At 40.3% G+C, this 24,418-nt stretch overlaps 1 protein-coding gene across 1 annotated transcript in view; it reads right to left on the bottom strand.

Moving 5' to 3' along the window:
* The window catches only part of LOC110175540 (cadherin-12-like), a 458,088-nt gene that overhangs the window by 236,342 nt on the left and 197,328 nt on the right, over positions 1 to 24,418 (bottom strand). Inside the window, 2 exon segments of the mRNA XM_055150970.1 lie at positions 10,983 to 11,153; positions 11,155 to 11,171. Of these exon segments, the coding sequence (XP_055006945.1) occupies positions 10,983 to 11,153; positions 11,155 to 11,171 (188 nt within the window).

Genomic DNA, 24,418 nt, shown 5'->3' with positions numbered 1-24,418 from the left:
GAGATTAGGGTGTTAGCGTTAGCATCTGCCAAATGTCCCACTGTTTGCAAATGACATATTTTAATTATAGAGCGCTGTATGAAGGTTTTTCTCCTCATAATCCTCCGTTCCCACTCGTGAGATGGTTGCAATGTTTCAGCAAATGTGAAATATGCAATAACAATAGAATAAATAAAGGCAGCTGTGCAAAGAGAAGAAGAGTCTGTGGAAAACTTGTACAATTACAACACGACGCAAGGTGATGCAAAATATGAAGCACGTGTTTTAGAGTGAAGATGTTTCGCTGCTGATCCAAGCGGCTTCTTCAGTTTTGGTCACGTTTCTGGTGGGACACTGACTTACATCTGTCTGCAGAGAGGAGCTAACCACACTCAAACTTACATCTATCTGTTTACAGTTTCGATTATTAAACTAAGGTCTATTGCTGAAGAATTCATCTGGATGAGTGGTGAAATGGTTTCACTCTAAAACTTTTGTCCTGCTGAAAGAAATACAATTTTCTTTTGCTATAGAACCTACCTGGACAACTGAAGGATTATCATATTTTCCGGGCTATTAGACGCGCTCTTAAGTCTCCAACCCCATCAAAAAACGACTGCGCCCCACAATCCAGAGCGCCCTATACACGAATCCACTCGGGTGTCCCAGCACGACTTCAGTAAACTACAAAGCCGCACCACTCGCAGCGCACGCAAACACACACGGAGCAGACAGCGACAGGCGGCGAAAAACACCCGCAGCCACACTCACCACTCCACGCAGACGAGGAACGGAGGAACAGACCGAAAAAGCGAATGCAATGTGCCACTTCTAGACACAACTGAGTCACTGCGAACACGCTGACAATCCGTTGGTCCCAGACAGCACCTCCCTAAACGCCACAACTGAACAAAGCCCAGAGTCACCGTGAACGCGCCAAACAAAGTCCCACTGACCCATCCAACTGTTGTGTTTCGTTTTAAGTCTGGTGCAGTTTATTTGAGAAAAAAAGTTTCGAAAATAGACCATTTAATGACAGTGCGTGCCTTATAATCCAGAGCGCCTAATAGCCCTGAAAATACGGTACATAGATATCTGATTATAATTTCTTACAACTTAAATCTTAAAAGTGCACTACGTAACTTTTCTGGTGGAGGATCTGTGTCTGTGTCTCCTTGGAAATGTTATTGGTTTTCCTAGAATTGTACATCGTACATGTGACTAAGGATGTGTTTATGTTTGTTCTAGTTTAGTCCTGGCCAGGCTGGTGCCACCTAGCAGCAGTTGGTTTAAATAATAAAAAGTACCCGCCTACCGTCGAGCCAACGAATCTGAATGCTGCGAGGTCAGACAGTTTCCACAACATGAAACTGGTTTGGTCCTAGTGTAGTCCAGGTGTATTTCTGGATTAAGCCCCAGTTTAGTCCCAACTCGATGTGAATGTGAACATGAATAAAGCCTTAGTTATGTTCTAGTCCTAGTCCTGGTTCAGTCCTGGTCTAGATACAGGTTTGTTTCTAATTTTGATATGTGTGCAAAATTTTCGTTTGCTTCATGATTAAAAAAGTGAACTAATCAACATTTTGAGAACTGCTTGTTCCCAATGAGAAGTTATTGCTTTATGTCAAGTTGCTGTTCTTCTTTTTGAGTAATTTAAAGTTTTAATTAAAGGGAACTATTCTGAGCATAACTCAAAAAACATAGATGAGGTACAACTTAGTAAAATTTAGTAATTAAATGCTGGGAATGATAAAGTTGTGTTATTTCTATTGTTTCAAAAAGGAATTAAAATATATATATAAACTTAATTTATACAGTACATGCTAAAATACAAAAGTAAGTACTAAAATCTATCATAACACATAAACTGCAATCACACGACATAATAATTTGATTTTATTTTTAAATCATAATAAACAAAACAAAAAATACATGAAAATAACTGAGTTGCCTTAACAGAAACCTATGCTTTTTATTACAAATATGTTACTTTTAAGTTCATGAACTTAAAATAATTGAGGTAATCGATTACCTCAATTATTTTAAGTTCTGGTAAGACCTTCCAGTAGAAATGTTGCATAATTCACATTTAAAATTGACCAATAAATAGTCTATTTAACACCACAATGACAATATAAAGTCAATGTTGTCATGATATGGAGCTCAAACTAAAAAGATTCCACAGTGCATCTTTAAATCTGACCAGGAAATAGCTGCACGTGTTGTCTCTAGTCAGCACTACTACGATAACACAGAGCCACAGTGAGTGCAGTCATTATATTGTTTTCACCAGAGACCGTGCTCATATCTGGGACAGTTTCTTACATTCATTACAACATTAGCCCGTGCAGCCGTAGATGCTTGTTCTGAGCGACCAAATCCCTCCTGAACCAGCATTTTCTATACGAACTGCACAGAGCGGGCTAACTATAGAAGCGCCGTAGTCATCACGCAGATCAGTCTCCCATTATAAAACCACGTGCGATCTGCTGGAAGCCAAATAACGCAAACCCCGGTCTTTTTTTTGTGTCTTTTTCCACTGCCTATAAAATGTTTACTCTCTTTTTATTAAACCATCATTCTCAGCTCCACCGGGGACATTTTTTACGGTTGTTTTAGTTTATGCCGTTTCTGCGACTTCAAAATAACTCAATCCCTCACCGCATGCGAACAATACTATTTAAAGGCGTGTTTGTTTACATAATGGATAAGGTTTCAGATGTTGTCAGCACTTTGCATCAAGAGGATAAGTCTCAGTGAATACGGGAGTTGGCTAATGAAAGAGACAGGTCTATAAAGTGCACACTATTCATTGTAGTTAGTTTGCATAACAAGTACCTGCATTATGTAACTTTTCTGGCTCAGACTTCAACACCTACTTTTGTTTGAAATGTTAATGTGAAGCCTGGAATGTTCCGCAGTTTGGTTTTAAACATACTGTATATATCTTGCATTTATTCAGGAATTTGTATTATTATTATTGATTTTAATAGCTAAAACAACACCTTGAAAAAAAACATTCTTACTTACTTAAAATGTAACTTAGTGATGCTCGCTTCTCTCCATGGAATCATACATATTTAATGGAATACTTTGGATACTTTCGAGTATCTCGAGGTCTTGATGATGAGTGAGGGGAGGATGGAGCGTGAGATTGACAGACGGATTGGTGCAGCGTTGGCAGTGATGCGGTCGCTGTATCGGACCGTTGTGGTGAAGAGGGAGCTGAGTTGAAAAGCAAAACTTGCAATTTGTCGTCAGTCTACGTTCCTCCCCTCACCTGTGGTCATGAGCTCTGGGTAATGACCAAATGGACAAGAGCGTGGATACAAGCGGCCGAAATGAGTTTCCTCCGCAGGGTGGCTGAGCGCTCCCTTAGAGACAGGTTGAGGAGCTCAGTCACACGGGAAGAGCTTGGAGTAGAGCTGCTGCTCCTCCACGTCGAGACGGAGCAGCTGAGGCTTGGGGCATCTGTTCCGAATGCCTCCTGGCCGCCTTCCTGTGTTGGGGAGTAACAGATTACATGTACCGGAGTTACGTAATTAGAGTACAAATTATGAGTAACTGTATTCAGTTACAGTTACTGTTTCAGTGAGTGGTAATTGGATTACAGTTACTTTGTTGAAATGAATGGATTACACGGTGGTATTTTTCTGTTTTCCTGTTTTCACGTTTTGGGCTATATCCCAATGCAATGTAATTCCACTCATTGCCGGAAATTAAACCAGGTCTAAACTAGAGCTAAACCAGGTCTAAACCAGGTCTAAACCAGGTCTAAACCAGGACTAAACCAGGTCTAAACCAGGTCTAAACCAGGACTAAACCAGGACTAAACCAAGACTAAAGCCAGGTCTAAACTAGATCTAAACCAGGACTAAAACTAGGACTAAACCAGGACTAAAACAGGATTTAACAGGATTTAACAGGACTAAACCATGCTGCGCGGACGTGTCTCCTCCTCTTCTATCAATAATATTTTTAATGGTTAAGAAAACACTGGGCTTTTCATTTTCTTTTAGGAGACAAAACATCTTATGATACGATATTCTAGTCTTAGATTACGTTGCTCACTTTAAGTAATTTAATGGATTCCGTTACAAACTACATTTTGGTGTATGTAATCTGTAATCTGTAGGGGAATACATTTTAAAAGTCACCTTCCCAACACTGGGTACGTGCATGTCCCATGTCCCAAGACCCCAGGGAAGACCCAGGACACGCTAGAGGGACTATGTCTTTCAGCTGGGGGGTTCTCCTGAAGAAGCTGGAGGAAGTGTCTGGCTGTGAAGGAAGTCTGAGAGTTCCTGCTTAGACTCATAGACCATATATATAAATGGACATAGCTAACGCTCTAGTCGCTGCGTACCAAATAGGAAGTTCATCAGGATTCTCTTCCAACTCCTCCTGACTCTGGCTCCAATTGACTTACATTAGGATCTTGTCGTTCCATGTGTCTGCTGCAGTGAGCCTCATCATTTTGGTCTTAAAATGTCCATATTAACTCGCTCTACATGATCCTGAATTTTTATTTTTTTTCGCTGTTTTGTCCGTCAAAAAATTCTATTCATAACATAAAGCCTGGCTCCAGATTCACTCCTGTAACCGTGAACATCGTGAACATCGTGAGCCTCATTTGAGCGGTGCTGAATGCTACAGGTGACGTCATACTTGTTTAGTCCGCTTCTTTTATACAGCGTATGCTTTGACTGCTGCCCTCACACTCTGGATAAGCAGAAGAAAATGGATGGATACTTTGGCACATCACAGGCAAACTAATACCAACTCCACAGAGACAAACGCATTGAGGGCCATCCATTAGAAAAGTTACACGCTGCGTCTTTATTATTTCTTCAATTGCATATTTATTAACTGTTCGCTCCTGCACATGAATATATTTCCATATTTAATAAAGTCATAAATCAGCAGAATTAAGACCCATTGTGTTATAATTATAAAAATGAAGCTTTTTGGCTCTGAACCAGAAATGTCCTTTTTTTGTTTCTCTTCTTTGTCCTGGACACCTCCAGAGAGCCAGAGCATCCTTCATTATGTACCCCACACACGAGGCCCTGTCTAGGGGCTGACAGGCGAGAGGTGAGGGGTAATTTATGGAGCTATTTACACCTGTGCTCAGTGTTTTAGCCCTAACCCCAATTATACAGCGTCTCACACTCGCAGAACTGTCCGTCGATGTTATCATGTTCATGTTCATCATGTTTAGAGAGTTAGAGTTTGGTAAATAATTATGATTCATGATGTAAAAACCTGGAATAGGTCACTGTGTGCTGTAGTAACACTCACAAAATAAAGTTAAGGATCAGGTTTGAGGAAAGACAAGTGAAGTCACAGAAAAAATCCATGTTTATCCAGGTATACTGTATATATTCTGAGTAAAAAACCAACAAACAAGCAAACAAAAAAAAAGCAATTGAATACATATAATATAGACAAGTAATGGGATTATACTATTAGACATTCCCGTTCAGTTAATTCTTTTAAGTCTCACTTTTACTCACAGGCACAGGCTTTTTACCCAACGTGAGAATTGTGTGGTCCCCCTGACTGTCTTCATTGATTTTATTAGCTATTTTTCTATTTGCTAATTTTAGTATTTTTATGTTTTTTATTGACTTGCTTATTTATTTATTCTAAGCTTTATTTTATTTAATATGTTATTTTATATTGTGTGCAGCACTTTGTGTTGGTAAAATGTGCTATACAAATAAAATTGGACTGGAGTGGAACATTCCAGGCCATATGAAGACAATCAGGTGGCGTACTGCACAGTAGAAATGTTACAAAGTGCACCTTTAAATAAAAAGAAATAAATAAATAAAACAGATAAATACATTTTTCAAAATTACCATATTTTTCAGACTATAAGGTGCACCGAATTATATAACACGCAGTATCAATAATGTTGAATTCTCTTGGCTATTTTCATACATAAAGTGCACTGGATTATAAAGCGCATTAGAGACTGAGCCGTGTCCTTTAGCCCAGACATCCATGATCCATTGGCAGATAGTGGCGTAATTCGCCCGGCCTCTCCTCCCTGTCTTGGTGAATGTGGATTATGAATGTGACTGTGGGTGGATCATTTAAGTTTGTTTTTTTTATTTCCCACAGGGAGGACTCAAATAAACACTGAATAATAATGTGTTTAATGCAGCTTTGCGCACATTTGTTTACATTTTACAAAAACGAAACTTAAAACCACATGGCTAATTTGCATAAACTATAAACACTGAAAAAAACAGCTCACTCCTTGTGCGCTGATGTGGTTCAACTTTTATCGGACTAAAGGACACAACATTGCGAGGCTCCTGACTACGGTAGCTGTAATGCTCCAACAATCCATCAAGCGGCGTGTCTTTGTAGTTTACCAAAACATACTAAAACATTTTGGCAGATTTTTGAACGCCGCGTACCACATAAAATCGGTTCGAGGTCAGAAAGCACAACCAGAATGTTTACATAAGGTACACTGTCGATTTTTGAGAAAATTAAAGGATTTTAAGTGCGCCTTATAGTTCGAAAATTACGGTGAAAAATGCACAAAACGTAACGTAACAAAAATCAACCATGTTATTACAATGCACTGACTGCACCATCACAAAACCCCATAGTGTATAGACATTTGCAAAGCTAATTTACGAATTTTGCAACATTCATGCCAGTATTTAGTCATGTACAGTTGTGATTAGCTTCCATACATTATACATACAGTTCATACATTTTTAATATTTCCAACAATTTGCCCATACCAATCAGATCATCTCTACGCATTTATAGAAGCAGAGTCCTACGCAGTCAACGGAGGACAACTTCAACCAAAAGACCGAGATATTCCAGACATATTTACCCATGAATTATATAAGAAGTCTGCCTCAAAAGCCGCTCCTATTCTAACCAGTGGGCTTCGCTTTGATTCCGCTGGCTCATTTACAACTGGCGGCCTCACATCTGAAGACACAGCACTTTCTCTTTGGCTAAAATATCTGAACTGTGTCACTGTGTGTTGCGTCAGCTTGTGTTCACAGCACTCTGAGCAACACAACACACGGGGAGTAAACAACAGCTGGCAACACGGAGGCCCAAACACCACATCCAAGCACAGAGAGGCGCTTCATGAGTGTATTGTGTGTGTGTGTGTGTGTGTGTGTTTTTTTTTTTTTTTTTCTTCAGTGCAACAGACTACAGCTGTGGAGGCATTACGCAACTCGCAGATGGTACGTAAAGAAGTATAACGTTAGTGTGAAAAGATATATTTAGAGAGAAAACGGTGTAACTTGAGCGATTCAAGAGAGAACGGCTCACTCACTTGGTGCTGTTGTCAAAAGTATCGAACGTCGTCAGATACTAATCCAAAAATGTGCAGAATTATGTTTCAGCCACGAGGAAATTAATAGAAACAATAAATAAAATAATACAAATAATAAAATCAATGAACAAAAAATAATCAAATCAATACATAAAAGCAGTACTAAAAAAATTAAATAGATAAAAACAATAAATAAATAATCAGAACTAAAACTACTCATTTTTTTTGCAGGAATCGATACTGAAAAAGTCAGATTCACAGGACAGAGATGAGGCTTTCCTGAAGAGTTTTAGAAAGATCGTCGAACTGTATCAGAACAAGTATAAGTGTGTTAGTGTTGAAATAGTTTGAAATTTTCACATCAGTACAACATAGACCAAATGACATACGCATTTGGACATGTGCATGCTGTTGCTGTGTCTTTGGGCAAGACACAGCTCTTCTGTACGAAAGTGGTTTTATAGTAGGGTTGTCAAAAGTATCGAGAAATCAGATACTAATTGATATTAATCTAGTATCGAAACTAGATACTCATTTGAGCAGGTATCGATACTAAAAAAGTCTAGAAATGAACCTTTCCTGAATAGTTTTAGAATGATCTTGAGCTGTATAAAAGCACATAGACTATCATACGCCCATGAACCACAACTGAACCTGCCCGGACAACTGAAGGATTACACAGATACAAAACCACATGGGAATATAGAAGAAAGTAATATGATTTAATGTTGAAAATGACACCCTACTGTTTAAATAATGGTTTTTTTTTTTTATCAGCATTGTGATATCAGAGTCAGTATTGAGTATTGAGTCTATTCCTTAGTACTGACATATTTTGAATTTTTTGCTTCAGTGCAACATAGATCAAATGATATACAAGTTGTAAGTTAGTAAGTTTTTTTTTTGTTGTTTTTTTAAAAAAATTATTATTATTATTATTACCTCCGCCAAGGAGGTTATGTTTTTTGCCGGCGTTTGTCTGTTTGTTTGTTTGTTTGTTGTTTTGTTTGTTTGTCTGTTAGCAACATAACTCAAAAAGTTATGGACCGATTCTGATGAAATTTTCAGGATTTGTTGGAAATGTGAAAAGGAAGAACTGATTTCATTTTGGGGGTGATCCGGAAGAAATCCTGGATTCTGGATCACTTTGAAATTTTAGTTAACATTGTGGTAAATGGGGCCAAACATTTAGTTTCTCAATATCTCGGTTAATTATTGACCAAACCCCATGAAATTTGACTCAGGGATGGACAATGGGATCCTCTTTGATATTCCAAAGGCTGATCCGGATCTGATCCAGAAGACTGATTTTATCACAATTTATATAAAAAATGGGGGTAGTCCTTGGCGGAGGTCTGCGCTCTCTGAGTGCTTTTCTAGTTATTATTTATTAATTTTTTTTTATAAAGCTCTTTTCATAAACATATGCCACAAAGATGCTTTATTCATTCACTCCACACTTGGTGGTGGCATAATGACAGAAGTGTGGCAGCCAATCTGTGCCATCGATCCTTTCGACTATCACCATCACTCACTCACGCACACTCCACTCTCATACTAGCCAACACTCCACTTTTATACTAGGAAGTGCCTTGCCTAAGGACACGACAACAGTTTTTGTGACTGGTGCTCCACTGTGGCACCTGATTTTCCCCGTGGCCCGGTCCTGCTTAGCTTCTGAGACCTGACGGGATCAGACTTTGACAAGCAGCTGGATGTGTGCATGCAGTTGTTTGGACAAGACACAGCTCTTCTCTATGGAAGTGATTCCATATCAAACAAATCGAACTGATACTAAAACCAGTATTTAAACTAGATACTCAGTTGAGCAGGACAGAAATGAACCTTTCCTGAAGCTTTCGAATGATGTTGAGCTGCATCAGAACAAGTATAAGAGCACATAGACTAGTTGACGCCCAAGGACCACTGTGGAACTTACCTCGACCACAGAGAGATTACATAGTTATAAGAGATAAAGAAAGTACTACGATATTGAAAATGACAATTGATCTACAAGGCAATGCAATGGTTTTCTGCTAGCCCCAAACCTGGATTAAAAACAGACTGTAGCAGGACGGGCGTCGGGTGTAAAATGCATCAACTTATCGACGTCAGTGTCAATTTTTATTTCTATAGCATGTAAAAAAGTCGAAGCAATGAGAATTCAAAAACAAAAAAGCTGGTTGAAGAATGAATCAGCTCGACTCATGCGAAAAGCCCGTAAAAAGAATATGTCTTTTAAGAGTGCGGCTTTCAAATGTCTATAAATGATAGTATAGTACGTGGGCTATTTTCTCTGATAGAAGATTTTGATGTGAGTAGTGTTTTATCCAAATGTGTGGGGGTATTACACAACTCACAGATGGTATGTAAAAGGTAAAATGTTTATGTAAAAGGTATATTTAGCTGTAGAGACAACGGCGTAATGCACAAGAGACAGAACGCTGGACTCACTGTGTGCTTAAGCTGAATAAATCTACAAGGCAATGTGAGGATTTTGTGCTAAACCCAAGCCCCGATAAATACAGATCTTTAGTTCTAACGTAGCCAAAATTTTCACTTTCTAGTTCAAACATATGTCCTTTTAACACACATAATTTCCACTTAAAGCCCCAAATCTGTGTATCATTTGTTCATTCGTGTTTCAAAATAAAACCAAATATAAGAAAATGAAAAAAAAACAACTATTTTCTTCATTATTTGTCTCCAAAACCAAAATGGAAAAAAACGGACAATGATTCGTTTCCTGTTTCTGTGACTTAGACCGCGATGCTGGACTTTTGCGCCGCATACGGACTGATCCCAGGACTGAACTGGGACTAAAACAGGACTACACCAGGACTACAGCAGGACTGAACCAGGATTGACCTGGGACCAAACCAGGACTAAAACAGGACTGAAACAGGACTACACCAGGACTGAATCAGGACTAATCCAGGATTGATCCAGGACTAAACCAGGACTGAAACAGGACTAAAACAGGACTGAACTAGGACTACATCAGGACTGAACCAGGACTGAGTGTTGGGATGTCCCCAGAAGTGTGCCCATGTAGACTGTCGGGTGATCAGGACTGAGACTGGAACAAGACCTAGACCAGAGACCGGTAATGAGACCAGGACTGAGAGCAGAACTGAGACCGGTTTAGTACTGGTTTAGTCCTGGTTTTGACTTGGTTTAGTCCTGGTTTAGACTTGGTTTAGTCCCAGTTTAGTCTCGGTTTGGTCTTGGTTTAGTCCTGGTTTAGACCTAGTTTAGTCCAGAATCAAAAACTGAAAATCAATATCCGTTTTTTAATTTTGGTTCTGGAGACTTTTTTTGTTGTTGTTTGTTTTATTTTGAAAAACAAATTAACGATTGCCTCACTGTGTAACTTTTTAATCAAGGTATTTTTTTTATTTTTTTTTATGAGTGTTCTTCTCGTTCGTGAGCTTGCATCTCCATAAACCCGATTTTTTGGCCAGAAGGGGGACCTGGATGTTTGAAAATGTTGTCCCTTTGTCTATAATATTCCACCATGTTGTTTTAACTTTCTATTTCCATGGAATTATGCAAGTGACCTGCCACATCCATAAAGTTACACAGTGTTGCTTTAATACAAAGGACTTTCACTGTGATAGAGATTTCAATAGCATAGCTCCCCCCTCACAGCTCGTCCGAATGTTCCGCAGTGTCTTACCTTCTTGAGGATGATGATTCCCTCCTGGTTGTGTTCGTTGGTGGTGATATCAAACATGGCTCCTCCGTCTCCGGGGACGATGGTGTACTCCACCTCCGCGTTCCTCCCGATGTCCAGGTCGTGGGCTTTGATTCTGCCGACCGCTGAGCCCACCGCCGAGGACTCAGGCACCGCGCAGGTGGAAGAAACCTGGAAGCAAAGACAACAAGACGAGTTTGTTTATTTATTTGACTTCACATTGTGCTATACTGACTTGTTCGAGATTAAAAGGTTATCAGTTTCTCATCAAAATACCTAAAGTTTGAGTAATGTTGCATGATCCTCAAGCAATAAAAAATTTAATTGGTTCCCTCCTTTATTCACCTACACTAGACTTGTACTGTCCATTTCACTGCATAAACTGCCTCAACTACAGCAACATTTTGATGTTTTAAAACAGGGGTGTCAAACTCATTTTGGTCCGGGGGCCGTATCCAACCAATTTTGATCCCAAAGGGGCCGGATCAAAAAACTCATGACATATAAACCCCAAAAACAGCAATAAGTTCAAATATTTGTGCAGAGAAACACAAATCTATTACAGAAATCTTTTTTAATTGATGAACTCTTTCTTTTACAAAATATTATAATATTAGGAACAACCTGAAACTTTAAGAAAAATACAATTTCAACACAATGTCTTAACATGAACTTGTTTAACATTAACTTGTATAAATAAGAATAAATACATTTTTCTTGGAAAATCCTGCACTCGGCTCCACTTTTCTCATTTTTGACATTTTGCTGATGAGGGTGTCACGGTCAACAGTCAAAACGATCGTCCTTTAAGAGCGTTTGGAAAGAGACAAGTCTTCATTTGTGCTGCTCTGGTGGGAGGGGCCACGTACAGAGACGCTGGAGACGCTGCTGTGATAAACACCACAGAAAATTAACAAGATTTTAATAAAAAAATAGAATTAAAATATTTTAGTAGAAAATCAGCCGAGGGCCAGATTAAAGGTCTTGGAGGGCCGGATCTGGCCCCCGGGCCGCATGTTTGACACCTGTGTTTTAAAAGGTAAACTATGTAATTTGATGATTGTTTCCATGGAGATCGTGTTGATTTGCCAGAAACGTTCCTCAGTGTGGTAGTAAACTTTTATGGCTCCAGGCCTTTAGCTTTAGCTTTTGTTTGTATTTTTTGTTAAACTTGTATGTGCGGCAGCAATTTCCAAGCTTCCCAATGCAACCCAGCCTGTGAATTCTTACAGCTGATTGGAGACGCTCACCGACTGGGTTCCTGATTGACGCTGCGTTCGATTATCTTCCAACTCGAGTCTCCCCGTCCCAGGAAAATAAAATATCCTCATAAATGTTCAATAATTTATTAATTTATTTAGTGATTTATGAATAATGTATTAATGTAGTAATTGACTTGGGTCGCAAAGATTTGTGACTTTTAAAGTATGGATTCCCAGAAAAAAAGTTTGTGAGACACTGCTTTAGTGTGTACTTCTTTTCTTAGTTAACCTTGCCCTCTGTTACCATTTTGTTTAAAAACCTTGTAAATTAAATTACATTTTCTGTAAATATTTTATATCCCCCTTTTTGTTTCATTTATCTTGCACATTCCTGTTAATTCAATTACTTATTTATTTATATACATTTTCCATCTTGTTTTTTTTTTGTTACTTCCCTTTCACGAGCAGAGCTGGGTCATAACAAACTCACTAACTTGCATTTAATAAATTACTTTTTGAACCTCAGCCGTACCATAAAAAACATGATCATTCTTACTGCGTGTGGGGTCACCTCTTCGCAGATCTGACTTGTCACTTGTTATGGTGCATTAACAGTTTGTAGGGCTGGGTATCATTAAGAAGTTGCCGATACGATACATACCTCGATACATACGCCACGATACGATACATATCTCGATACAGTGCACTTTCGATTCGATATGATATATTTCAAATCAATTCGATACAGTTCAATAAAAAAATAAAGGTTAAATCATGGCTGTGATACTAAAAGTCTTTGTTAAACCATTTCTTGTGCAAAGTTCATATGAAACACAAACATTTTAATCCTCCAAATGTCAAATGTGTCGCATAAATGAGTTTCCTTTCACTCCACAAGCAACAAAACTGTAGCTCTGTAACAAAAGAATTGAGTAAACCATGTAAAAATACTCTTGGTGATATATCGATACAGTAGCCCGTGATATCGATACTGTATCATCACATTAAATGATACGATATATCGATATTCCAATATTTTTGCACACCCCAAACAGTTTGTCTTCATTTACTAGTAGATATGTTGTAAGAAGTTAACTGCAGGATTTGTTTATGTATTCAGTCAATGGAGGAAACCAGAGCATCACCATATCATCCACTCAGATATAAGGAAACCATAAGCCACACAAAAACCCACATCTGTCCAGGAATCGAACCAGAGACCTTCTAGTCGTGAGCCGAAACGTCCAACCTCTGCTCCACCGTTTCCCTGTTGTGTTTATTGTTATCACTGATCACCACATGGACGTATATTGCTGTCGGCAGGGGTTAGGGGCCGATTTGCTTTGCTTGGGCGCGCGAGTGAAGTCCGTGACATTACTCGCTTCGGAGCCGTTTGAACATGAAGCGGGCTGCGGCGCTCCTGATTGGCCGGTTCAGATGCAAAGATCACCAAACGCAGAAGAAGGCTTTGATAGGCCCCACAGAGGGATCAGAGCTCGGCACATGTAAGGCAGTGTGCAGGTGAGAGAGCCATAACAGTCAACAGGTTTAGGATCGTGTTTACAGCAAAAGAGGAGGAGGGGTGTGTTTATTCCACCGGGGTTCAATAATAAATCAGCACGTGTGAGGGAACCAAATACAAATACCAAACCAAAAGCCAAACAAAAAGAAAAACAAATAGAGGTTGAGATCATTTTCCTTATTGTAAAACATAATTATTTTAAGTTAAAGGTCCTATATTATGCAAAAAATGGCTCTTAAATTGAGCTTTGAGTCAAAAATACTGTGCAAAAATATTGAAATATTGAAAAATGACATCGTTTAATGTGATGATACTGTATCGATATCATGAGCTGCTGTATCGATATATCACCAAGAGTATTTTTTGGTATATTTTACTAAATCATTTTGTTGCAGTTACAGTTTTGTTGCTTGTTTAAAGGAAGGAAACTCATTTATGCGACACATTTGACATTTTCACTGTTCTGATGATTAAAATGTTCGTGTTTCATATGAACTTTGCTCAAGAAGTGGTTTAACTAAGACATAACGGCGCGAATCGAGAATCGGTGCCAGAACGCTCAAGACGTGCGTCCAAGGGCGTCGGCATCGGACGTGCAGCGTCAACCAATCAGGGTCGAGTATCCAGTGACGTAACAACGTTATTATCAGGAAGAAAGAGAAAGACCCGAAAACCAGAGCGAGAGCCACAGACGTTAGCAGAGTATAAATATATAGGCCGAAATCACCGAGCGGATCACCAGGACTAGACCAGGACTAGACCAGCACCAGACCAGCACTAGACCAGGACCAGACCAGGACTAGACCAGCACTAGACCAGGACTAGACCAGCACCAGACCAGCACCAGACCAGGACTAGACCAGGACTAGACCAGCACCGGACCAGACCAGACCAGCACCAGACCAGGACTAGACCAGGACTAGACCAGGACCAGACCAGGACCAGACCAGGACCAGACCAGGACTAGACCAGGACTAGACCAGGACCAGACCAGGACCAGACCAGCACCAGACTAGACCAGGACTAGACCAGGACTAGACCAGGACCAGACCAGGACCAGACCAGGACTAGACCAGGACCAGACCAGGACTAGACCAGGACTAGACCAGGACCAGACCAGGACTAGACCAGGACTAGACCAGGACTAGACCAGGACTAGACCAGGACCAGACCAGGACCAGACCAGGACTAGACCAGGACTAGACCAGGACCCAGCCCAGACCAGACCAGCACCAGACCAGGACTAGACCAGGACTAGACCAGGACTAGACCAGGACTAGACCAGGACCAGACCAGGACCAGACCAGGACTAGACCAGGACTAGACCAGGACTAGACCAGGACTAGACCAGGACCAGACCAGGACTAGACCAGGACCAGACCAGGACTAGACCAGGACTAGACCAGGACTGGACAGGGACTAGACCAGTGTCATTAGTGTGTCATTAGCACAGTATAAATATATACATGTCACATTTGCCGAGCCGATCGCCAGGACTGGACCAGGACTGGACCAGGACTGGACCAGGACTATACAGGACATACATACATACATACATACATACATACATACATACATACATACATATTTATACACTGCAGCCGTCGAGCAGATCGCCTCTGCTGATGGTTTTATGTAATAAATACACTAAAGTTAGTCTCAGCCTGGTCTGCCATCGTTTCGGGAAAAGACCGGGACCGGGCACTTGTTTCCAGGGCAACGGACCCGCGTCGAAGTATTTTTCTCCCGTTCGTCCAAGGTGTCCAAGACGCGCGTCGGGGGCGTCTAAACTCCAATGCAAAGGCTCCAAATAGAGACGTCTAAGGCTTTTTTTGACGCTTCTGAACGGACCTTGACATTTATTTGCATTTTGAGACTGTATAAATAAACTGTATAAATAAATCCTTTCTAGGCCAAGTTTAGTCCTGGTCTAGTCCAAGTTTAATCCAAGTCTAGTTTAGTCCTGGTCTAGTCCAAGTTTAATCCTAGTCTAGGCCAAGTTTAGTCCTGGTCTAGTCCAAGTTTAATCCTAGTCTAGGCCAAGTTTAGTCCTAGTCTAGGCCAAGTTTAGTCCTGGTCTAGTCCAAGTTTAATCCTAGTCTAGTCCTAGTCCTGGTCTAGTCCTAGTTTAGTCCTGGTCTAGTCCTGGTTTAGTCCTGGTCTACTCCTGGTTTAGTCCTGGTCTAGTACAAGTTTAGTCCTAGTCTAGGCCAAGTTTAGTCCTGGTCTAGTCCTGGTTTAGTCCTAGTCTAGTCCAAGTTTAGTCCTGTCTAGTCCTGGTTTAGTCCTAGTCTAGTCCTAGTTTAGTCCTGGTCTAGTCCTGGTTTAGTCCTAGTCTACTCCTGGTTTAGTCCTAGTCTAGGCCAAGTTTAGTCCTGGTCTAGTCCTGGTTTAGTCCTAGTCTCCTCCTGGTTTAGTCCTGGTCTAGTCCTGGTTTAGTCCTAGTCTACTCCTGGTTTAGTCCTGGTCTAGTCCAGTTTAGTCCTTCTAGTCCAAGTTTAGTCCTGGTCTAGTCCTAGTCCTAGTTTAGTCCTGGTCTAGTCCAAGTTTAGTCCTGGTCTAGGTTTAGTCCTGGTCTAGTCCAAGTTTAGTCCTGGTCTAGTCCAAGTTTAGTCCTAGTCTAGTGTTTAGTCCTGGTCTAGTCCAAGTTTAGTCCTAGTCTAGGTTTAGTCCTGGTCTAGTCCTGTTTAGTCCTGGTTAGTCCAGTTTAGTCCTGGTCTAGTCCTTTAGTCCTAGTCTACTCCTGGTTTAGTCCTGGTCTAGTCCAGTTTAGTCCTGGTCTAGTCCAAGTTTAGTCCTGGTGTTTAGTCCTGGTCTAGTCCAAGTGTCCTAGTCCTGGTTAGTCTAGTCTAGTCTGGTTAGTCCAGTCAGTCCTTTAGTCCTGGTCTCCTGGTTTAGTCCTGGTCTAGTCCAAGTTTAGTCCTGGTTTAGTCCTGGTCTAGTCCTGGTTAGTCCTAGTCCTAGTCTACTCCTGTTTAGTCCTGTCTAGTCAGTCCTCTAGTCCTGTTTAGTCTAGTCTAGTCCGTCTTAGTCCTGTTTAGTCCTAGTTCTTCTTAGTCCTGGTCTAGTCCTAGTCCTGTTTTAGTCTGGTCTAGTCCAAGTTTAGTCCTAGTGTCCTGTTTAGTCCTAGTCTAGTCTAGTTTAGTCCTGGTCTAGTCCAGTTTAGTCCTAGTCTACTCCTGGTTTAGTCCTAGTCTAGGCCAAGTTTAGTCCTGGTCTAGTCCAAGTTTAGTCCTAGTCTACTCCTGGTTTAGTCCTAGTCTAGGCCAAGTTTAATCCTGGTCTAGTCCTTGTTTAATCCTAGTCTACTCCTGGTTTAGTCCTGGTCTAGTCCAAGTTTAGTCCTAGTCTACTCCTGGTTTAGTCCTGGTCTAGTTTTGCTTTACTCTACTTTCTATTGAAGAAACATCGTCTCTCTTGTCATTCTGACTTTAAAATGATCGTATTAATCCATTCTGCACAATCCTGGTGTTTTTATTTGTCTTTTTTTCATTTGTAAATCAAGATTTGAACATTAACAACAGACAAATCAGGCGCCTTCTTTCCCTCGAGGTCACTTCTGCCAGCGTTAACAATCGCGTGTATCCAAGTAATTACTCAGAAGACCTTCAAGTGGACCGGTACGTTATTGTATTTGTATTTATTTTTTGTTTTGGAAAAGGTCTGGACGGTGTTTGCGGGGTGCAGGTTGCTGTAGTCCATCAGAATGCTTTGTGAGTGGGTTTGGCCGCGCGGACCCTGAACAATGGGCTGTCAATCACACGGACGACATTTCACCCTGATGTCCGACGGAGTGAACCAAAACTATTTCGCTCACTGCACAGAACTTTCCATCGGGGAGCGGTTTGGCCTCTGGATCAGCGGCGTGGTGCGAGGGTGAGAGACGGAGACCAAAACAAAATGTGTACCAGACCAAAAAGAACACTATATGCAGCTTTAACTTTACTGACAGAATGCAATGTTTATGCTATTATTACTTTTTTCTTTCTACCGCAATGACCTTTAGAAATATATATTTTTTTAAAACTGCTTTGCATTTGATTTGAGTATATTAAATTGTACTTTTTGCATATGTACTGTATATATTTTACACCCACTTATCTTTGGGTATTGCAGTGCTTGGACAGAATATTAAAGCTAAATGTTGTTCAGGATTAAAAAATAAATAAAAATAAATGTTGAGTCGCTTATATGTCCGTGTACAAGTCGTTCTTTTGAGTTTCAATTAAGAACGGAAAACAATAAATGGGAAAACAGTTTGTTATTTAAATTGTCTGTTTTAGTGTCAAACAAAACAAAACAAAAACATTTCAAGTTATTTCCAATATTTAATTTAATGTTTATTTTAATAACAGCTAACAAAAAACATTTTAATTTTGATATTTTATTGTCTCTGGTTTATAAGTTCTGTTGCTTACACTGCACAAAATAAAATCTAGTCAAGTTCAGATGACTTGAATTAAGAAAGTTTTATCATCAGTGTAAATTTCACTTGACAAGTAAAATGATGTGCCACTGGAATAAGACTTTTTGTGCGTAAAATATGGAAATACATCTTGCTACACTTAAAATACTTGCTTGAATTAAGAAAAACACACGCGTTCCACTGATCATTTTACTTGTCAAGTTGAATTCGCTCAAATTAAGTTAAATGTTCATAATTTAAGTCATTTTCACTTACTTTTCTAGTCAAAGTTTATTCCTTGTTTAGTCCTTTTTGAGTCCATGTTTAGTCCTGATCTACTCCTGGTCTAGTCCTGGTTTATTCCTTTTCTAGTTCAAGTTTAGCCCTGGTTTAGTTCTGGTCAAGTCATGGTCTACTCCTTGTCTAGTCCTGGTTTAGTCCTGGTCAGTCCAAGTTTAGTCCAGATCTACTCCTGGTCAAGTCCTGGTCTACTCTTTTCTAGTGCATGTTTAGTCCTGGTTTAGCCCTGGTTTAGTCCAAGTTTAGTCCTGGTCAGGTCCTGGTCTACTCTTGGTCTAGTCCTGGTTTGGTCCTTTTCTAGTCCAAGTTTAGTCCTGATCTAGTCCTGGTCTAGTCCTGGTCTACTCCTGGTTTAGTCCTGATCTAGTCCAAGTTTAGTCCTAGTTTAGTCCTTTGCTAGTCCAAGTTTAGTCCTGATCTAGTCCTGGTCTAGTCCTGGTCTACTCCTGGTTTAGTCCTTTTCCAGTCCAAGTTTTCATCCTGATCTAATCCTGGTTTAGTCCTGGTCTAGTCCAACTTTAGTCCTTTTCTAGTCCAATTTCAGTCCTGGTCTAGCCCTGGTCTAGTCCAAGTTTGGTCCTCATCTAGTCCTGATCAAACCCTGGTCTTCTCCTGATTTAGTCCTGGTTTAGCCCTGGTTTAGTCCAAGTTTAGTCCTGGTCAGGTCCTGGTCTACTCCTGGTTTAGTCCTGATCTAGTCCAAGTTTAGTCCTAGTTTAGTCCTTTGCTAGTCCAAGTTTAGTCCTGATCTAGTCCAAGTTTAGTCCTAGTTTAGTCCTTTGCTAGTCCAAGTTTAGTCCTGATCTAGTCCTGAACAAGTCCTGGTCTACTCCTGGTTTAGTCCTTTTCCAGTCCAAGTTTCATCCTGTTCTAGTCCAAGTTTAGTCCTGGTCTACTCCTGGTCTAGTTTTGGTTTAGCCCTAGTTAAGTCCAAGTTTAATTCTGATCAAGTCCTGGTCGACTCCTGATCTAATCCTGGTTTAGTCCTGGTCTAGTCCAACTTTAGTCCTTTTCTAGTCCAATTTCAGTCCTGGTCTAGCCCTGGTCTAGTCCAAGATTTGGTCCTCATCTAGTCCTGATCAAACCCTGGTCTTCTCCTGATCTAGTCCAGGTTTAGTCCTTTTCTAGTGCATGTTTAGTCCTGGTTTAGCCCTGGTTTAGTCCAAGTTTAGTCCTGGTCAGGTCCTGGTCTACTCTTGGTCTAGTCCTGGTTTGGTCCTTTTCTAGTCAAAGTTTAGTCCTGGTCTAGTCCTGGTTTAGTCCTGGTCTAGTCCTGGTCTACTCCTGGTTTAGTCCTGATCTAGTCCAAGTTTAGTCCTAGTTTAGTCCTTTGCTAGTCCAAGTTTAGTCCTGAATCTAGTCCTGAACAAGTCCTGGTCTACTCCTGGTTTAGTCCTTTTCTAGTCCAATTTCAGTCCTGGTCTAGCCCTGGTCTAGTCCAAGTTTGGTCCTCATCTAGTCCTGATCAAACCCTGGTCTTCTCCTGATCTAGTCCAGGTTTAGTCCTTTTCTAGTCCAAATTTAGTCCTGGTTTAGTCCAAGTTAAGTCCCAATTTCGATAATGTTTGTAAAAGTGAACTTAGTTATATCACTTTGTTTTCACTTTTTGTACCAGCAGCCAAGCCTGGATAAAAAAATAAAAATAAATAAACAAAATAAAATCCTGCAAAAAACAAAATCAAACCCTTTACTTAAACGATTGTTATCTGAGCCAACATTTTCTCTTCAATAATTCACGTTTACAAGAAGAAGAAGAAAACATAAAATAGGTCACTGTACTACACTTACGCTCTTACACAATCGCATTACAGCGCACGGACAAAAAAAAAAAAAAAAGATGACGAAAATGCATCGAGTCATTTCCAGAGCTCTGTGGCTGTGAACATATTAAAATTTTATCTGCACAAAATGGCTGCCGGTCCACCGCACCGAAGGGGAAACGAAAAAACATGACAGGTTCTTCTTGCAGGATCTTCCTCGGAAAAACCAAGTCCAGGGAAACGCGGAGGTCTTTTTGTGTTTAACTTCTCCGACGGCCGGGCTGTCAGCGAGGAGAGAGACGGCATTCGGGATAACTCGGGTCTTTTCATGTTCGTTTAAAGGGACGCCGAACAAAGGGGATTGGTGCAGACAGGCCAGGATTTAAAGTGTGGAGGCGAGCGGCTGATGTGGCAGTCAAAGGAGCGGGTTAAATACTGGAGAATTCAGCTCTTAATGGATTTTTTTTTTTTTTCAGTTATTTGGATAAAAATTCAACTAGTTGTTGTGATTATTAATTGTGATTGTGATTTTTCGATTTTGTGTTTAAATGAATCATGGAAAAAAGGGATAAAGGCTGTTTCCATGATTTAAACTGCGATGTTGGACTTTTGCGCCGCATATGGACTGAACCAGGACTAAAACAAGGTGTAAACCAGGACTGAACCAGGACTGAACCAGGAGGACTAAACCAGGACTGAACTAAGACCAAAACAGGACCAAAACAGGACTAAAACAGGACTAAAACAGGACTGATCTCAGGACTGAACCAGGAAGACTAAACCAGAATGACTAAACCAGGATTAAACTACGACAAAATCAGGACTGAACCAGGACTAAAACAAGACTAAACCAGAAGTAAACCAGAACTGATCCCAGGACTGAACAAGGAGGACTAAACCAGGACTGAACCAAGACCAAAACAGGACCAAAACAGGACTAAAACAGGACTAAAACAGAAAAACAGGACTAAAACAGGACTGAAAAACAGACTAAAACCAGGACTAAACCAGGATTAAACTACGACAAAATCAGGACTGAACTAGGACTAAAACAGGACTAAAACAGGACTGAACCAAGACTGAGTGTCGGGACGGGCTCGGAGGTGTGCCCGCGTGATCGCAGACAAAAAGACCAGCACTGGGCTAAGTGCAGCAGTCACCCAATCACGTTTTCAGGACAACCTGCTCCACGGGCTCAGGGTCCCGTCTCTCTCTCAAGTCTAAGATTAGTCCTGGTTTAGTCCTGGTTAAGTCCTGCTTTAGAAATGGTTTAGACCTGGTTTAGACCTAGTTATGACAGGCTTTATTCTTCTTTCAGACCTGGTTTAGACCAGGTTTTACACTTACACTTTAATCCTCTTTAAGAACTGGTTTAGACCTGGTTTAGACTAAGTTATGACAGGCTTTAGTCCTATTTTAAACCTGGTTTAGATCTGGTTTTACACCTACACACTTTCGCCCTCTTTTAGTCCTGGTTTAGACCTATTTTAGACCTGGTTTAGACCTAGTTATGACAGGGTTTAGTCCTCTTTTAGACCTGGTTTAGGCCAGGTTTTACACCTACACTTCAATCCTCTTTTAGTTCTGGTTTAGACCTGGTTTAGATGTAGTTATGACAGGCTTTAGTCCTCTTTTAGACCTGGTTTAGGCCTGGTTTAGACCTGGTTTAGACCTAGTTATGACAGGCTTTAGTCCTCTTTTAAACCTGGTTTAGACCTGGTTTTACACCTACACTTTAATCCTCTTTTAGAACCAGTTTAGACCTAGTTATGACAGGCTTTAGTCCTCTTTTAGACCTGGTTTAGACCTGGTTTAGACCTGGTTTAGACCTAGTTTTGACAGGCTTTAGTCCTCTTTTAGACCTGGTTTAGACCTGGTTTAGACCTAGTTTTGACAGGCTTTAGTCCTCTTTTAGACCTGGTTTAGACCTGGTTTCACACCTACACTTTAACTTCAGTCCCGGTCTGGATGCTACGTCATCGTCTCATCCGCATTTTTACTTTCTTGCCTTTTTTTTTTTTTTTTTTTCCATTTCAATTTTGGGACGGCTTTGAGGTTTTTCTCCGGCTGCTGATCCCGGGATTGAGTTTGGTCGACGCGAGCGCTCCGCAAATTTGAGTGTTATCGTTTTAATAAATAATAGGCCGTTTGATGGTAATGCATTTCTCCACAAATATGTTTAACCTTCTTTTCAAGGATATGATAAGGGCATTTTAAGCGTAATGGTACTGCAACAATGTGAAACAGCGCGTGGAGATATGCGCAGTAACAGATGGTCTACAGCCTGTTATTGAGATGAGTGGTTGCTAATGGCAGAGACGCGCTCATCTATGGACACTTTGTCACAGCTAATACAAGCCATCAAGGACCCGCGGCCAAATTATCATCGCTTCCTTTGGCAATGTGTTTTCAATGGACCTCGGGCTTTTAAAAGACATAAGACTGATTATAGCCCTTAAACCGAACACTGTATTTCTTATTGGATTGCAGTTATCGGCGGACGGCGTGAGCATATGTTTTATATTTGATCAGAGATGTTTAAAATTAGTGCTGTCATGCGATTAAAAAAATTGAGAGATTAATTAATTATGATCTGTAATTAATTAATCTAATTCATCTCATTTTAATCTCACCTAAAAATTGCTGAGAAAAGCTTCAATTTGAGGTATTTTCATTTAAATTCATTATTACATTATTGTGGCAGATCAAAAGACTGATATAGAACAAAAAAAAGTGACTTTATAAAGTCATTTATTGTTTAACAAATCTCTCCAAATTGGCTGTTGAGCCCAAGTCTCCATGAATAAGAAACTGTTTGCTGTAAAGTAGCAAAGACGAGGAAATCTGAACATAATAACTTTTGTCTACTTAAAGACAATAAAAAGTCCAGTCTTTCCTTAACCATATTAAAAATATTATTGATAGAGAAATGCTTTATATATGAGATCACTGGTTTTAGTCCTGGTTTAGACCTGGTTTAGACCTAGTTTTAGTCCTGGTTTTAGTCCTGGTGTTAGTTCTGGTTTAGTTCCTGGTTTAGTCCTGGTTTAGACCTGGTTTAGACCTGGTTTAGACCTGGTTTTAGACCTGGTTTTAGTTCTGGTTTTTAGTTCTGGTTTAGTCCTGGTTTAGTCCTGGTTTAGACCTGGTTTTAGTTCTGGTTTAGTCCTGGTTTTAGTCCTGGTTTAGTCTGGTTTAGTCCTGGACTGGTTTAGTCCTTGGTGTTAGTTCTGGTTTAGAGGCGCACAGGAGGAAGCTCGGTTTACGCAGCGTAGCGAAAAAACACGATCCACACGCGGCTCACGGGAGCACGTCGGTGTCCGCGCAGTAACTACGGAAGGAAACGTGGTCCACGCGTTCTCAGGTTAATGACGATGATGAAGGTGTGTGTTTGTTTGTGTGTTGTGTGTGTGTTGTGTGTGTTGTGTTGTGTGTGTTTGTGTGTGTGTGTGTTGTGTGTGTGTGTGTGTGTGTGTGTGTGTGTGTGTGTGTCCCCTCATGTGGCAGGTCACTATAGGACAGTAGTGCAGACATCATGAGTCTATGCAGGTTGTTTTCACCAGTGACATTTAAGTTGTAGGTGATTTTATATTTGTTATTTTCTTTTATATTTCACGTCGGGAGAATAATTTCCAAGACACGAATGTGTTTTTACCTGTGCACTGCTGCTCTGTTCTACTGGCTCTTCGACCTCGTCCATTGTGCGACTGACGCCGCCAACGTTAACGTGACGTTTACATCGCTGTTACTGCGCACGTTTTGTGTGGGTTTCCGGCAATGAGTGGAATTACCGAAATAAAAAAATGTATAAATGTGTTTTGTGTGTGTGTGTGTGTGTGTTGTTGTCCCAACAACACATAAAAACAGGTTTTATAATAAAGCAACTCACATACAGAAACAGTAAAGTTAGAGATTAAAAATGAGATTAACGCGATTAAAAAACATAACGCGCTAAATATGACTGTAATTAATTAATCGCAATTAACGCGATAATTTGACACTCCTAGTTTAAAATACTTACATCATGAACAAAAAAAAGTTTAAAAAAGTGAAAAAGACAGTTGGGAGAAGCACCTGCTTGCTTCCATATGCTCTTGCTATGCCTGGAAGGTTGCACAGTGCGGCATTAAACTCACTTATGTAGCGTTTATTCAGTTATAGTGCTTGGCGTAATTGGTGTCAATTGCTTGTCGCCATGGTGATAAATAATAATATTTGGTCGATATACT

Source organism: Boleophthalmus pectinirostris, unplaced genomic scaffold (genome assembly GCF_026225935.1).
Source record: "Boleophthalmus pectinirostris isolate CB_2022bp ecotype Guang Dong unplaced genomic scaffold, ASM2622593v1 HiC_scaffold_15, whole genome shotgun sequence".
Taxonomy (NCBI): Eukaryota; Metazoa; Chordata; class Actinopteri; order Gobiiformes; family Gobiidae; genus Boleophthalmus; species Boleophthalmus pectinirostris.
Note: the sequence above shows the minus strand (reverse complement) of the source record. Positions and strands in the feature narration are given on the sequence as shown.